This window comes from Aquarana catesbeiana, linkage group LG12 (genome assembly GCF_042186555.1).
Source record: "Aquarana catesbeiana isolate 2022-GZ linkage group LG12, ASM4218655v1, whole genome shotgun sequence".
In the NCBI taxonomy this organism is placed as follows: Eukaryota; Metazoa; Chordata; class Amphibia; order Anura; family Ranidae; genus Aquarana; species Aquarana catesbeiana.
In genome coordinates, this window is record NC_133335.1 from 71,505,304 (window position 1) to 71,520,574 (window position 15,271).

The window sequence follows — 15,271 nt, forward strand, 5'->3', positions numbered from 1 at the left end:
ACAAATGCACTCTGTACATAGCACACCGCTGATTTCTGCACTCTGTATATAGCGTGTCCCTAAACTCCGCACATAAAGCACTCCTGGTATTTATTCCCCCCCTTTAAGATTCTTCCACTGTTCAATTTGATACCCACCGTTTAATGCAGTTCGTTGGGGGGGGGGGGGGGGGGCATGGTTGAGTTCCTGCACCTATTCTCTGAGAAAAAAAGCCCTGGATAAATGTATATAGTCTTACAGATACAACCGGCCCTTTGGGGCAACCATAATGCTGATGCGGCCTGTGATTAAATTGTGTTTGATACCCCTGAAATAATCCATCGGGCCAATGGTTATGGCTTTTGCATTTGTCAGAGAGTTTTAATCATCATCCAAATAAATCATCTCTTAGCACACATTTTCTCTCATCTCTTTCTACTCAAAGTTCTTAGTGCTACCATTGTGCCCACTAAAAGCCCTATTTTTCCATCTACTAGATCTGCTCTCCTCTTTCAACTCACATGCAAGGTCTTTAGATTTTTAATGCACAAAGCTGCTGCAATTATAGGCACATAAATGGAGCATTCAAGGATACTTTACTCATGCTCTTGCAGTTGACCTTCTTCTGGCCTGTATTTGACCTGCTTCAGGAGGTTTTGCATTCCTATAGACTTGTATGAATAAGCAATTTCCCCTTGAAGGGACCAGAGGCCAGCTAATACAGGCCTTTATAGTGTCCCAATCATCTTAGCACTAAGTCTTTCCCATGCACCTCACTGTGTTCTGTCTGGCTCAAAAATCTGCAGTTCTACATCACACAGATGGAGAAAGGGTATAAACAGGTGATCCTCTTCACAGAAGGGAAGAATTAGCAGTTTCACTCTGCCGTTCTGCCTAATGTTCTTTTGCCTACTACCTCGCCCCTCAAAAGTAATTTGCTCCTGTTGTCTGTTTCCCCACCACAAACTGTGCCCACTGACTTTTAGCCCCTCTGTACTGTAAGCTATTGCTAAGAACACTGCCAGGACGGATGGTGCGACCTACGGACCCCCAACACAGCACAGGGAGCGAAAGCAATACTCAGCATAATCCCCATTTCCCTCTACAATGAAGGATTACGAAAAGGCCTGACCCGGCCCTTGCTGAGATACCCCCTTTGTATTAGCTTCCAGGCTCCTGTCACCTATCAATACTCTGCATTGTGGGGGAGATTGCTATGACATAACCTGTAGTTTGAGAGACATTAACGGAGGCTAGATCAGACCTCCTAACACACCATCCATCGACAATTTTTCCATATATTTTCTTGAACATCTCTGCATCTGGGTGCTGCAGTTTTCATCGTACATTGAATACAAATTCTTCCATACAAATACCCCTGATGAAAGGGCTTTGAGCCTGAAATGCGTTGGAAGCCGAGAGCACTGAAGAGTCCTTCTCGGGCATTGGAGAGTAACTACTTGACATATATACCTCCACTCTATTTTGCAAGAAAATATGTTTATTGTTCATTTGTGTTTGTGTTGTGTTTTTAACTATCGCCATATTTGTCATTAATGAGTTTTTATCCAATTTTTCCCTATTAGTCTGTTGGTTGCCATTTAAAGTCCCATGCAGGGGGAAATTCACTTATTTTAGTAAGCTATTGCTAATGCTTTCTCTTTCCCAACTTCCCATCCATGATCTGTTCCTCCAGACTGCACTCTTGTCCTGGATCTCCTCATTGCTGTTCCACAATCTGGCCTTGCTTATACTCTGTCCCAAAATATGTCCCAAAATTCCCAGTTTCTTCCAGCTGACTTTTTTTTTCTCACATACTCTACTTAAGAAAATTCCCATCCTCTGATCTCCCAATTCCTCTCCTAAGCAGCCTCCACATATCTTTCTTAAAGTTTAGATTAAAATCCATGCTGTGTCTGCATTTATTTACTTTACAGCTTTTGTTGGAAAATGACATTCACTTCTCACTTCTAAGCTTGATATCCAGGGGGAGATTTACTAAAATTGGATCACTCAGAATCTGGTGCAGCTGTGCATGGTAGCCAATCAACTTCTAACTTCATCTTCTTCAATTAAAGTGATATTAAAGTCTTGTTTAATTTCTCTATAAAAATAACAAAAAAAACGTTATACTTACCTGCTCTGTGTGTTGATTTTGCATGGAGCAACCCAGATCCTCCTTGTTGGATCCCCTCGCTGGCGCTCATGGCCTCTCCCTCTCCTGCTGAGTGCCCCCAAAGCAAGCAACTTGCTATGGAACACCCGAGCTGAGCCGCTGCTCTGTGTGTCCATTCAGACAGGAAGCCGTGGCTCAGCCCCACCCCTCTCTCTTCTCATTGGCTCACTGACTTTGATTGACAGCAGCAGGAGCCAATGGTGCCTGCTGCTGTGTCTCAGCCAGTCAGGAGGGAAATTCCCGGACAGCCGAGGTTCTTGTGCAACATCACTAAATTGAGATGGGGCTCAGATAAGGTGGAGCTGAGGGGGGCTGCTGCACACTGAAGGTTTTTTAACGTAAATAATAAAATGCATTAAGAAAAAAAAACCTTCTGGAGCACGCACCCTGGAATGTCCTTGACCGTCGTATCTCCCAGATCCAGCGTGTCATGGATTGGAGTAAGGGGCTAATGACATCGGCCCTTTACCACGTGATCACTCCGTCCAATGATGGAGTGATCTCTTGTAAACAAACCGGAGCATATGCAGGGCGGCACAGTGGCGCAGTGGGTAGCACTCTCGCCTAGCAGTAAGAAGGGTCGCTGGTTCGAATCCCGACCACAACACTACCTGCCTGGAGTTTGCATGTTCTCCCTGTGTCTGCGTGGGTTTCCTCCGGGTACTCCGGTTTCCTCCCACACTCCAAAGACATGCTGGTAGGTTAATTGGATCCTGTCTAAATTGGCCCTAGTATAGGTATGAATGTGAGTTAGGGACCTTAGATTGTAAGCTCCTTGAGGGTATAGGGACTGATGTGAATGTATAATATATATATGTAAAGCGCTGCGTAAATTGACGGCGCTATATAAGTACCTGAAATAAATAAAAAAATAAAATAAATATGCGGTTCGACTCCTCTCCTCACTCCGATCAGTACAGCGTGTGAGGAGAGGAGGGAGCCATTGTAGCAGCGCTGTGGGCTGTAACTGAAGTGCCCAGAGCGCTGATTTGTGCCCATCCCTGGCTCATCCATCTACCCATCTACTCCATCCACATTCATGCTCAGCCATGCTCCATCCCTGGCTCATCCATCCTCATTCATGCTCCATCCCTGGCTCGTCCATCCATCCCTGGGTTATCCATCCACATTCATGCTCAGCCCTGACTCATCCGTCCTCATTCCTGGCTCATCCATCCCTGGCTCATCCATCCACATTCATGCTCATCCATGCTCCATCCCTGGCTCATCCATCCACATTCATGCTCCATCCCTGGCTCATCCATCCACATTCATGCTCCATCCCTGGCTCATCCATCCACATTCATGCTTCATCCCTGGCTAATCCATCTCCAACCATGGCTCATCCATGCTCATCCATGGCTCATCCGTGCCACATCAGTGATTATCCCTGCCACAGTAGTGATCATCTGTGCCACATCCATACCACATCAGTGCTCATAGGTGTCACATCCATGCCACATCAGTGCTCACCCATGCCACATCAGTGATCATCTATGCCACATCAGTGCTCATGCATGCCACATCAGTGCTCATCTGTGCCACATTAGTGATCATCCGTGACACATCAGTACTCATCCGTGCCACATCCATGCCTCATTAGTGCTCATCCGTGCCACATCAGTTCTCATCAGTGCTCATCTGTGCCACATTAGTGATCATCCGTGACACATCAGTGCTCATCCATGCAAGATCAGTACTCATCCGTGCCACATCCATGCCTCATTAGTGCTCATCCGTGCCACATCCATGCCCCATCAGTTCTCATCTGTGCCACATCAGTTCCCATCCATGCCACATCAGTTCTCATCAGTGCCACATCCATGCCACATCAGTGCTCATCCATGCCAGATCTGTGCCACATCAGTGCTCATCTTTGCCGAATATATTTTCGGATGTAATTTTTGCTATGTACATGCTATGGGTTAGAAATAGCTTATAAATGGAGAACTTTGTGTAAAAAAAAATAAGTTTTCATTTTCTTTAAACAAAAAAAACTCAAAAGCAGCTAACACAATATTGCTGGGTACAATATTTCTTTACACATTTTCCAAAAACTTGTGGAAAGAAAATGACATGTTCAAAAGACTCATTATGCCTCAAAGATTATATTTTGGGGTGTTTACTTTCCAAAATGGGGTAATTTTTTGGGCGTTTTCATTGTCCCTGGTGCTCCAGGGCCTTCAAAAGTGTAAGAGGTAGTCTAGAAATTATATGTGTAATTTATGTCCCTAGAATGCCTGATGGTGCTCCTTGCATATTGGGCCTCTGTATGTGGCCAGGCTGTGTAAAAGTCTCACACATGTGGCATCGCCATACTCAGGAGGAGTAGTAGAAGTATTTTAGCGTGTAATGTGTGGTATGCATATGCTGTGAGTGGGGAAATAACTTGTTATTATGACAACTTTATTTTGCAAAGAATTGTAAAAGAAAAAAAATTACAACTTCAAAAAAACTCACCATGCCTCTTACTAAATACCTTTCTAAAAAGGGGTCATTTTAAGGGTATTTTTACTTTTATTTCTCAAGAAATTAGATAGGCCGTCAGTACACCAGGTGTGATCAGTTTTCAATGATTGGCACCACAGAGTTGCATGACTGAGTAATTGTCATTCAAAATGTGAGAGCACTGAAAGCTGAAAATTGGTCTGGTTAAGAAGGGGGTTTAAGTGGCCAGTGGACAGGTGGTTAAGCTTTGACAATAAAACACCAGTTTTAGTAAATCCCCCCTCAGTATCAAAGCTGCCTGGTCTGCTCTTAAAGGTTTTGGGGATTGCTGGTAATATTCATTAATATTTAGGGTTTCAATGACACCCTTTATTGGCTAACTTAAAGTGATTGTAAACGTTCAACTTGTAAAACAACCCATTCCCTCTGTTCACAGCTGCATAAGAGCTGGGAGAGGAGAAGCAGCAGCACACTGAGCTTCCCAGTGAATGATCAAGTCTGATCACTGGAGGAGGGTAGGCTGAGTTCCCAGCACAGCTAGAGAACTGATCACAATGTGCTCTCCTGCTTAGTCTGGTTAGTTTTTAATAGGAAAGCAAGGGGACCGGCAGGAACACCAGGGATTTCACACAAATTAAGCAGTACAAAGAGAACAGGATACTTTCTCATACAAATACATGGTATAGCAGGAATATATCAGGAATATGAAATGTTGGGATAACAAACGTTTTAAGTAAATTAGAATGCAAATTTTTTTGGGATGCAGTAGATCCCTTTTCTATGCTTTATGAATTGTAGAAACCCTGAAGAAGGAATCTAAGTCATCTCAAATCATCTATCTTTAATATATTAGGCTCCAACTTTCTGCATTAAAATATCACTATCTGGGTACAATATTCTGCTACTGGTAATAATCATTAAATGTTGATTACAGGGAATATCATGGCTGATTAACCAGGGGGTCTATGTAAAGTCTTCCCACAGGGAACTAATCCTTAATGATTTCACTTTCCTGAGAACATATGAAGATTATTTCATTGGGCATACCTAATGCGGGGAGATTATCACAGTGAATCACAAGAGATGTAGCTGTTTATATAATTCTTTAAATAAATGAGCCTCCTAAGATAAGATGTTCCTGCATACACGTGCTTCAGTACTCCGGTCTAAGTGTAGACTGACAAAGTTCTTTACTAACCAAGTAAAAAAAAAAAAAAATAAATAAATAAATATATATATATATATATATATATATATATATATATATGCACATACACACACACAGTATTTCACAAAAGTGAGTACATCCCTCACAATTTTGTAAATATTTTATTATATCTTTTCATATAACGACACTGAAGAAATTACACTTTTCTGCTATTTAAAGTAGTGAGTGTACAGCTTGTATAACAGTGTAAATTTGCTGTCCCCTCAAAATAACTCAACACATGGCCATTATTGTCTAGACCGCTGGCAACATAAGTGAATACACCCGTAAGTGAAAATGTCCAAATTGGGACTCAAAGTGTCAATATTTTGTGTGGCCACCAATTTTTTCCAGCACTGCCTTAACCCTCTTGGGCATGGAGTTCACCAGAGCTTCACAGGTTGCCACTGGAGTCCTCTTCCACTCCTCCATGACGACATCACAGAGCTGATGGATGTTAGAGACCTTGTGCTCCTCCTCCACCTTCTATTTGAGGATGCCCCACAGATGCTCAATAGGGTTTAGGTCTGGAGAAATACTTGGCCAGTCCATCACCTTTACCCTCAGCTTCTTTAGCAAGGCAGTGGTCGTCTTGGAGGTGTGTTTGGGGTCATTATCATGTTGGAATACTGCCCTGCGGTCCAGTGTTCAAAAGGGAGGGGTTAATGCTCTGCTTCAGTATATTACAGTACATATTGGCATTCATGGTTCCCTCAATGAACTGTAGCTCCCCATTCCTGGCAGCACTCATGCAGTTCCAGACCATGACCATCCCACCACCATGCTTAACTGTAGGCATGACACACTTGTCTTTGTACTCCTCCCCTGGTTGCCGCCACACACGCTTGACACCATCTGAACCAAATAAGTTTATCTTGGTCTCATCAGACCACAGGACATGATTTCAGTAATCCATGTCCTTAGTCTGCTTGTCTTCAGCAAACTGTTTGTGGGTTTTCTTGTGCATCATCTTTAGAAAAGGCTTCCTTCTGGGAGAACAGCCATGCAGACGATTTTGATGCAGTGTGCGGCGTATGTCTGAGCACTGACAGGCTTACCCCCCACCCCTTCAACCTCTGCAGCAATGCTGGCAGCACTCATACGTCTATTTCCCAAAGACAACCTCTGGATATGACACTGAGCATGTGCACTCAACTTCTTTGGTTGGCCATGGCGGGGCCTGTTCTGAGTGGAAACTGTCCTGTTAAACTGCTGCATGGTCTTGGCCATCGTGCTGCAGCTCAGTTTCAGAGTCTTGGCAATCTTCTTATAGCCTAGGCCATCTTTATGTAGAGCAACAATTCTTTTTTTCAAATCCTCAGAGAGTTCTTTGCCATGAGGTGGCATGTTGAACTTCCAGTGACCAGTATGAGAGAGTGAGAGCGATAACACCAAATTTAACACACCTGCTCCCCATTCACACCTGAGACCTTGTAACACTAAGGAGTCACATGACACACATGAGGATAAATGGCTAATTGGGCCCAATTTGGACATTTTCACTTAGGGGTGTACTCACTTTTGTTGTCAGCGGTTTAGACATTAATGGCTGTGTGTTGAGTTATTTTGAGGGGACAGCAAATTTACACTGGTCTGGTATACAAGCTGTACATTCACTACTTTACATTGTAGTAAAGTGTCATTTATTCAGTGTTGTCACATGAAATGTGAGGGATGTACTCATTTTTGTGAGATACTGTATATATATATATATATATATATATATATATATATATATATATATATATAATTTTTTTTTTTTTTGTGCAGACTACTGAATGCATTTGACTCCCTGGTTTAACCACCAACTACTACTTGCTTTGCTGATATTCAGCTGTAACACATTATTATTACAGATAAATATTTTACTGCTAAGTAATAAGATATTTTAAGGGTTAAATATTTCCTATTATCCCATTACCTCTCCTATTGCAAGTCAACAGGACCCTTGTACTTGCTAAATACATAAACATTTCACAAGTCACTTGGGGCTCTAAATAACAATTATGCAGGGAGGTCTGTGTATATAGAGCTTTCTTTTGGTATTTGATAACCTCTGCGGTTTTTATTTTTTGCGCTATAAACAAAAAAAGAGCGACAATTTTGCTATAATAAATATTCCCAAAATATATATATTAAAAAAAAATTTCTTACACAGTTTAGGCCAATATGTATTCTTCTACATATTTTTGGTAAAAAAAAAATTGCAATAAGCGTATATTAATTGGTTTGTGCAAAATAGGGGATAGATTTATGGCATTCTTATTAATATTTTTTTTTTATTAGTATTGGCACCGATCTGCGATTTTTATCATGATTGCGACATTGCTGCGGACAGATCGGACACTTATGACACTATTTTGGGACCATAGTCATTTTTACAGGGCACAGTGCTATAAAAATGCATGGATTACTGTGTAAATGTCACTGGCAGGGAAGGGGTTAAACACTAGGGGGCGATCAAGGGGTTAACTGTGTTCCCTCAGCATGTTCTAACTGTAGGGGGGGTGGGCTCACTAGAACATGACAGAGATCACTGCTTCCGATCACTGGGAGCAGTAGATCCCTGTCATGTTGTTAGGAAGAACAGGGAAATACCTTGTTTACATCTCCCCATTCTGCCTCACTGTGCCATGATCGTGGGACACCAGCGGACATCGAGTCCGCGGGACCCGCGGGTGTGCTCCCACGATGCATGGAGTGCCCCCGCTATCAGCGGATGACGCGGATGGGTACGTTGTTTTGTGCACCCGTGCCACTTTGCCAATGTATATCGGCGTGAGCCAGTCGGCAAGTGGTGAATTACACATAACTTTATAAGAAAAACTTTAGCTGCTGACTGGATGTAATAGTGACAGGACTGCATCCCAATTTGATTTCCGATTATCTGCTTACTGAATATAATTTATAAACCCAAACATGATCAATATACATGTTTGCATTTCATAATTTTACACCCCACTCCTTCTCCTACATACATTCCATACATTTGAAAATGTATTGTTTTTAAATTACAGCTTTAAAACATTATCTTCAACTCAAATACATGCTTCTACCACTTAAATTATCATTTGTACTGATGCATGCTTACCTCCAACATCCAAGTCAACCTTGTAATTCATAAAATGTGTGTGAATAGTTCCCAGTGTATGGGGCCCCACTCTGTGTCCATGTTCAACACCGTTTTCCATAAAGAATGATGTGCTTATATATCCTGTTGCACGAACTTTTGATTCTATAGCCCCATTTTGATAGAAGATATAATCAAACACATAGTCATAGTTGCCCAGTGTGGCAATAGTTCTTATGACAAGAACAGTGCTGACCAAACCACCAAAGAAACTAGAACCTAAACTTGAGAAGTGACGTCTCAGAGGAATGCCAGTGTTTAGCTCAAAGATACAGATGGAGCCTTTGTTTAGGACTGATGTATCTGAATCAAGCAAGTAATGGGTGTCTACATAAGTAGCAAAGTAAGGACAGTCAACGCCACGGACCAGTTGGTAGATAGAACGTCCAATGCCAAAGTGTCCATCCATATACCTTGTTGACATCCCAGTTGGGGCATTGGAACCATAAATACTAATTGCTTCTTGGAGACCAAGCTCATAGACAATTCTGTCACCCTTGAATTTAATATCATATAATCTGAGTCCTGTGTTTACATTAACCCCAAATGCAAAACTCCACTGTTGGAATAACACCTGATTATATTTGACACTGTAGCGGGCACTTTGTGGTTCATATTGCATGGGCATATCAGATAGCACACGTTTTTCAGGCTTCAGTGAAGCTATGTCATCTTTAAGATGTGGCTTTTGCATCTTAACTGGCTTTAAACTTCCTCTTTTATACTGCTCCTCTAATTCAGAAAATGTGTCAAAATACTGACCATTGTAAAATATTTTATCCACTGTCCACTTCTTTACATCAAGGTGTTTGTGGTTAAAGAGTAGTTCTAATCCAGTTGGGTTTAGGAAATATCCAGTGCCCTGTGTGTTGTAGAAAATAGAAAACCAGGTGCTCCGGTCTCCAGATTGAAATCCTCTTGGAGCACTTGTTAAAGCAGTGAAGTATTCATTATCAGCCAACTCATTATAGCCAAACACGTCATTGAGGAAACTTTTTGCTTTGGGAAACTCCTTGGAATGTACATGATTTCTTATCTGAATGTACTCAGTGCCAATTACAGGTCTACGATAATAAGGTAGTTTGCCTTTGTATTTTTTGGCAGTAATATCACTATAGTTCGTTGGTTTTGGAAGGGGTCCCACTACATATTCTTTAATTTCTGGTTCCTGTTGGCTTCCAAAATAAACTATGACCAATGCTTCTCTTCTGGGTTTGGGTCCTTCCTTATCCAAATACAGTAAGGCATCTTGTTTTGTTGGTGGTAGAAGCTCCACTGAATATATGCAATTGGAATCAGGTTTAGCCTTAGTGATGTCCACCAGATTTACTTGGAGATTTTCCTTTAAATAGCTTACCACTATATAATATTCTTCAGGTCTGAGATCCGCAAAGATCAAACTCTTATCTTCGTGCTTTAAAAGCAAAACTTTTTCATTTGCCAAACTGCAGGATTTTGGTTCTGGATCAAACAAAATGACCAGCACCAAAGCTAAAATTGTTAGAAGGGCAAGAATCAAAATTGCTGTAACAACTTTCACATTCATGTTTAGTCGTAGTAAACCAGCTCCAGTGCAGAATTGTGAACTTCCAGACTTGACTTGGCACAGAAAGAATTTTGCTTACTCATTCCCAGCCTTTTTAACTTGCTGGATAAGAGAAAACTGCTGAAATAGGAGGGGGGAGGAATTGGATTCACTAGAAAAGGAGATCATGTGACTTATATTGAAACGTTTCAACTGAGGCCCCTTGAGAACCTCTCATACATCACGACTATATCCTGTTTTTTTTTCTCCTCTCAAATTCCAAATTTTTAGAAGTAATTTACATTTTAGTAGTATACTGCAAAGATATTGTATAATGCCTTTGTTGTTTTGTGAATGTTATAATCCTTTAGTAAATAAGTATGATTTTTAAATGAAAATAATCTAATTTGTTAGAACACCATCTTTCACTGCTAAATGATTTCTAACAATTTATTTTTTAAGTTTTAGTGCTATAATTACATACATTGTACATGTTTATCTGCAGCCATCACTTCTCTATAGCTTCCCAAAATACACAGATCAAAGGCTTTTTCCCAGCACCAGGAGGCAGGGGGTTGAGCGAATGGGCACACCCCTGTACAAATTGTTAAAGGGAAGATTGGACAGGCTGTCAACTACTTGCTGTGTGCTGGAAGGGGCTGTCAACTGAGATTGTCTGATGTTGATATTCTGCCCACATACAGACAGTAGTAGTAGATAGTAGTAGATAGTAGGGATGGGCGAACGGTTTGGCCCGAGCATAAAATCGGGCCTAACTTTGGTTGTTCGGATGTTCTGCAAACACCGAACAATATGCGGTGTTCGGGGAAAATTCGGAACACCGTTAAAGTCTATGGGACATTAACATGAAAAATCAAAAGTCTTCATTTTAAAGGCTTATATGCAAGTTATTGTCATAAAAAGTGTTTGGGGACCCGAGTACTGCCCCAGGGGACATGTATCAATGAAATTTTTTTTTTTAAATGGCCGTTTTTTCGGGAGCAGGGATTTTAATAATGCTTAAAGTGAAACAATAAAAGTGAAATATTCCTTTAAATTTCATACCTGGGGGGTGTCTATAGTATGCCTGTAAAGTGGCCCATTTTTCCCGTGTTTAGAACAGTCCCTGCACAAAATGACATTTCTAAAGGAAAAAAAAGTACTAGTGGTTATAATGAATTGTCGGTCCCGGCAATACAGATAAAAGTCATCCCCCACAGTCCATTACCAGGCCCTTTGGGTCTGGTGTGAATATTAAGGGGAATCCTGAACAAAAATTTTTAAAAAAATTGCGTGGGGGTCCCCCCAAATTTTATACCAGGCCCTTCAGGTCTGGTATGGATATTAAGGGGAACCCTGCGCCATTTCTTTTTTTTTAAATGGTGTAGGGGTCCCCCTCAAAATCCATACCAGGCCCTTCAGGTAGCCCCCCAAAGCACCTTGTCCCCATGTTGATGGGGACAAGGGCCTTATCCCCACAACCCTTGCCCGGTGGTTGTGGGGGTCTGCAGGCGGGGGGCTTATCGAAATCTGGAAGACCCCTTTAACAAGGGGACCCCCAGATCCCAGCCCCCCTTGTTTGAAATGGTAACGGGTACATTGTACCCGTACCATTTCACAAAAAAAAAGTGTCAAAATTTAAAAAAAAACAGAAGACACACTTTGGGACAATTCCTTTATTAAAAAATAAAAAAATAAAAATGTCCCACAAAGTCCATTCATCTTCTCTCGCTCCGCCAAAGGAACAAACATTAAAAAAAAATAAACCCGCAAGCCACCACTGAGCTGCCTCCATGGGAGGCACCCGCCGTATGATGCGTCCTCGCAGGTGACAGTTCTTTTATGAACAGTTACCTCCCAATAGAGAGTTGCCATCATAAAAATTGGCTTTATAATGTCCCTAAAGGACAACTTATGCGACTTATGCCGCGTACACACGAGCGGACTTTACGGCAGACTTTGCCCGGCGGACTTTTCAATGGACTTTACGAACTTTCTGAATGAACGGACTTGCCTACACATGATCGACCAAAGTCAGTCGAATTCGTACGTGATGACGTACGACCGGACTAAAATAAGGAAGTTCATAGCCAATAGCTGCCCTAGCTTGGCTTTTTGTCCGTCGAACTAGCATACAGACGAGCGGACTTTTCGACCGGACTCGAGTCCGTCGGATAGATTTGAAACACGTTTCAAATCTAAGTCCGTCCAACTTTTGAGAAAACAAAGTCCGCTGGAGCCCACACACGATCGAATTGTCCGACAGAATCCCGTCCACCGGGCAAAGTCTGCCGTAAAGTCCGCTCATGTGTACGTGGCATTAGACGCAATTGCACCAACCTTAACACTTTTTTAGACCAAGCAGAGAAGATAGGACAGACATTCACCAGGAAAGGCTATGACCATTTATTTATTAAAAATAAGATAGTAGAAGTGACAGGAATGAATCGGGATGAACTGATCAAAGATAAGAGTAAACAAGAACAATCTATGACAGTAGCACCTTTAATCCTGGATTTCAACGCACAATATAAGAAAATAGAAAAAATTATCAAACGACACTGGCACATCCTTCTGGCAGACAAACAACTACAAGACACTCTACCCACTAACCCTAAGTTTATATATAAGAAAGCACCTACCATTCGCGACAAAGTAGTCAAGAACATAATAGATCCACCTAAGAGGAATTTTACCTTTTTTACTGGAAAAGGTTTCTATCCTTGCAAGAGATGTTTTGCATGCTTGAGAACTAGACGTCTGAACGAAAAGAAATGTAATTTTATATCCACAAGCACGGGAGACACGTATGATATTAAAAACTTAATCTGTTGTAATATGGAAGAAGCAGTATACGCCCTGGAGTGCAGTTGCGGCCTGCAATATGTCGGCAAAAAGACCCTTGAAGGTACGCATTAAGGAGCATATTCAAAATATTCTGAGTGGATACGATAAACATTGTGCATCCAAACATTTCCTTTTATGCCACAATAAAGATCCCTCCCATCTGAAATTTTGGGGAATAAAACCATATATCAAACATTGGCGGGAGGGGACACAAAGTTAGGACCCTCAGCCATTTGGAATCAAAATGGATATTTACATTAGATATACATTAGATAACATTTGGGCAATATAGTGTGTTTTAGTGCATTAAAATTAAAAAAGTGTTTTTTTCCCAAAATAATTGCTTTTGAAAAATCTCTGCGCAAATACTGTGTGAAAAAAAAATTTGCAACACCCACCATTTTTATCTGTAGGGCCTTTGCTTTAAAAAAATAGATAATGTTTGGGGGTTTAAAGTAATTTTCTAGCAAAAAAAATATTTTTTTTCATTTTACCGGAAAAGGTTTCTATCCTTGCAAGAGATGTTTTGCATGCTTGAGAACTAGACGTCCGAACAAAAAGAAATGTAATTTTATATCCACAAGCATGGGAGACACGTACAGTATGATATTAAAAACTTCATCTGTTGTAATACGGAAGGAGCAGTATACGCCCTGGAGTGCAGTTGCGGCCTGCAATATGTCGATAAAAAGACCCTTGAAGGTACGCATTAAGGAGCATGTTCAAAATATTCTGAGTGGATACGATAAACATAGTGTATCCAAACATTTCCTTTTATGCCACAATAAAGATCCCTCCTATCTGAAATTTTGGGGAATAAAACCATATATCAAACATTGGCGGGAGGGGACACAAAGTTAGGACCCTCAGCCATTTGGAATCAAAATGGATATTTACATTAGATACTTTCTCGTCCAGAGACCTCAATATCGAATTTGACCTCAATTGCTTTCTTAGCGACTTTTAATTATGTGTCTTTTCCCCCATGCTGGTTTTAGCATTTTTTAGATTTTTTATTACTTCTCAGTGTGCTCTTTGTTTTTCCCTTCCCCCCTCCCCCTCAGAGGGGAGACATTTGACAGGTAAAGATACATGCAGGAGGCATGTATATCCTTATAGATAACCCCTATGGCAGTAGTTTAGAAAGGATGACATTGGATTTACATCCACTTTTTTTTTTTTTAACAGTTACGTTTTTATTCATCTCCAAAGGAGAAAAGTTTCAGTACAAAGATAAAAAAGACGTACATTCACAAATATATATATAAATGTACATATACCTATACATAGGAGTATAAAAGGGGCACAATAAGAGAGGATTACATAAAAGAGGCAAAGAAGAACCATTTCCAGAAGGAAAGTGACAATCTAAGTTAAATAGTCTCAAGTATTACATCAAAAAGCAAGGCACATCAGTTCAGATCTTAGTTGCAAGTATTCATATCACTACAAAGTTGTATTTTAGGAGCAATACCTCCTCCTCAAAGCAAAAAAAAAAAAAAAAAAAAGGGGGGGGGGGGGAGAGGTATATTTTAGTGGTCATTTTAAGTGTATTCTAAATATTTCTTAATCGATCTAGTGGTGTATAAGTTCAGCGATTTCTCCTGGGGGGATCCGCATCAGTGGCCATCACCTAGACACCCATGGACCCCAAATTTTTTCAAACTTTTTGGGACACTTCCGGCTCATAAATGTGAGCTTATATAGAGGGAGGGTCTTATCAATGAGTGTTTTCCATTGTCCCACTGTTGGGGGGGTCTGTCTGTTTCCATTTAAATAAGATGGTTTTCCTTGCATAGAATAGAGCATAGAAAACGAATAGCCTCTTATGGGTGTTCGCGATGAGGGTATCACAGATCCCCAGGAGAAGGACCCGGGGATCCAGTGTAAGTGTCAGGTTCCCAATTAAGTTGATGTATTGTACCACCTCCCTCCAGAACTGTTGAAGAAGGGGGCACG

At 41.1% G+C, this 15,271-nt stretch overlaps 1 protein-coding gene across 1 annotated transcript in view; it reads right to left on the minus strand.

Moving 5' to 3' along the window:
• LOC141114383 (amine oxidase [copper-containing] 3-like) overlaps positions 1-10,578 on the minus strand; it is a 35,212-nt gene extending 24,634 nt beyond the window's left edge. The window contains exon 1 of the mRNA XM_073608030.1: positions 8,902-10,578. Coding sequence (XP_073464131.1) covers positions 8,902-10,486 — 1,585 coding nt within the window. The 5' untranslated portion in view covers positions 10,487-10,578. The remainder of the gene's footprint in view (positions 1-8,901) is intronic.
• Between the last annotated feature and the right edge of the window lie 4,693 nt (positions 10,579-15,271).